General features: G+C 46.0%; 1 protein-coding gene across 1 annotated transcript in view; it reads right to left on the reverse strand.

Moving 5' to 3' along the window:
- LOC110502417 (methionine aminopeptidase 2-like) overlaps positions 1 to 2,500 on the reverse strand; it is a 34,384-nt gene that overhangs the window by 12,675 nt on the left and 19,209 nt on the right. Inside the window, exon 6 of the mRNA XM_036959906.2 lies at positions 1,564 to 1,745. Coding sequence (XP_036815801.2) covers positions 1,564 to 1,745 — 182 coding nt within the window. The remainder of the gene's footprint in view (positions 1 to 1,563; positions 1,746 to 2,500) is intronic.

The following is a 2,500-nucleotide window of genomic DNA, read 5'->3' on the forward strand; positions in this document are numbered from 1 at the left end:
ATCAGATCATTACAGCTCTAATATGTCATGTCTAAATAAAGTCCACAAGATAAAGGAAGACTTTAAAATAGTGATCCTTGTAGATCTGCACTACTGCAGGGTTTGGTCCCAGTTCAGCAGTTAAACACCTGATTCAGCTCATCAAGGGGTTGAAGGTCAGTTGATTAGTTGAGTCAGGTGTAACAGCATTAAAATGCTGGATCAAAAACCTTCAGTGTTGCGGATTGACTATTACTGCTGTAGAATGCAAGTGTCACCAGATACAGACATTAGCCCAGGTAACTAACTGTACAGCTCTTTGTGACACCAGATACAGACATTAGCCCAGGTAACTAACTGTACAGCTCTTTGTGACACCAGATACAGACATTAGCCCAGGTAACTAACTGTACAGCTCTTTGTGACACCAGATACAGACATTAGTCCAGGTAACTGTACAGCTCTTTGTGACACCAGATACAGACATTAGTCCAGGTAACTGTAAATCTCTTTGTGTCACCAGATACAGACATTAGTCCAGGTAACTGTAAAGCTCTTTGTGACACCAGATACAGACATTAGTCCAGGTAACTGTAAATCTCTTTGTGACACCAGATACAGACATTAGTCCAGGTAACTGTAAATCTCTTTGTGACACCAGATACAGACATTAGTCCAGGTAACTGTAAATCTCTGTGTGACACCAGATACAGACATTAGTCCAGGTAACTGTAAATCTCTGTGTGACACCAGATACAGACATTAGTCCAGGTAACTGTAAATCTCTTTGTGACACCAGATACAGACATTAGTCCCGGTAACTGTAAATCTCTTTGTGACACCAGATACAGACATTAGTCCAGGTAACTGTAAATCTCTTTGTGACACCAGATACAGACATTATGCTGGGTAACTGTAAATCTCTTTGTGACACCAGATACAGACATTAGTCCAGGTAACTGTAAAGCCCTTTGTGACACCAGATACAGACATTAGTCCAGGTAACTGTAAATCTCTTTGTGACACCAGATACAGACATTAGTCCAGGTAACTGTAAATCTCTTTGTGACACCAGATACAGACATTATGCTGGGTAACTGTAAATCTCTTTGTGACACCAGATACAGACATTAGTCCAGGTAACTGTAAATCTCTTTGTGACACCAGATACAGACATTAGTCCAGGTAACTGTAAATCTCTTTGTGACACCAGATACAGACATTATGCTGGGTAACTGTAAAGCCCTTTGTGACACCAGATACAGACATTAGTCCAGGTAACTGTAAATCTCTTTGTGACACCAGATACAGACATTAGTCCAGGTAACTGTAAATCTCTTTGTGACACCAGATACAGACATTAGTCCATCTCTTTGTGACAACCCTGCTGATGTAAAAAAATTAATAAAATAAAGTATTTCTAAATATATTTGATTGATTGACAGAACTCAGTGCCAGTGTTGACCATTGATGTGCCTGCCAGTCTATTTATATAAATACATTTTATTTGATTGATTGATTTGATTGATTGATTGAAGTAACACAAAACAAAACTACAGACTGAACTGAACTGAACTCACTGACCGTTGATGTGCGTGCCGAAGTCTATCTTGCAGACGTCGTTGTACTGCAGGACTGTGGGGTCACCAGCATTAGGAGTGTAGTGGGCAGCAACATGGTTGATTGAGCAGCCAGTGGGGAATGCCAGGCCAGCCTTCAGACCGTTCTCTTTGATCAGCCTCCTACTGCAGTCCTCCAGTCGTTCACTGACATACAGGGACAGGGACAGACCAGGCAGACAGGAACAGACCAGGCAGACAGGGACAGACCAGGCAGACAGGGACAGACCAGGCAGACAGGGACAGACCGGTCAGACAGGGACAGAAATGGCAGACAGGTACAAGGACAGACATGTACAGACAGGGACAGACAGGTACAAGGACAGACATGGACAGATAGGGACAGACAGGTACAGACAGGAACAGGGACAGACCAGGTAGACAGGGACAGACAGGGACAGGGATAGACCAGTCAGACAGGGACAGGGACAGATAGGGAGAGACCAGGCAGACAGGGACGGACAGGGACAGACCAGGCAGACAGGGACAGGGACAGACAGGGACAGACCAGGCAGACAGGGACAGACAGGGACAGACAGGTACAGACAAGGACAGACAGGTACAGGGATAGACAGGGACAGACAGGGACAGACAGGTACAGACAGGAACAGGGACAGACCAGGTAGACAGGGACAGACAGGGACAGGGATAGACCAGTCAGACAGGGACAGGGACAGATAGGGAGAGACCAGGCAGACAGGGACGGACAGGGACAGACCAGGCAGACAGGGACAGACAGGGACAGGGACAGACCAGGCAGACAGGGACAGACCCGGCAGACAGGGACAGGGACAGATAGGGAGAGATCACGCAGACCGGGACAGACCAGACAGACAGACACAGACAGACACAGACAGGGACAGACAGGAACAAGAACAGACAGGGACAGACAGGGACAGACC

The sequence above is a fragment of the Oncorhynchus mykiss genome, chromosome 2 (genome assembly GCF_057628025.1).
Source record: "Oncorhynchus mykiss isolate SJ-2025 chromosome 2, ASM5762802v1, whole genome shotgun sequence".
Classification (NCBI taxonomy): Eukaryota; Metazoa; Chordata; class Actinopteri; order Salmoniformes; family Salmonidae; genus Oncorhynchus; species Oncorhynchus mykiss.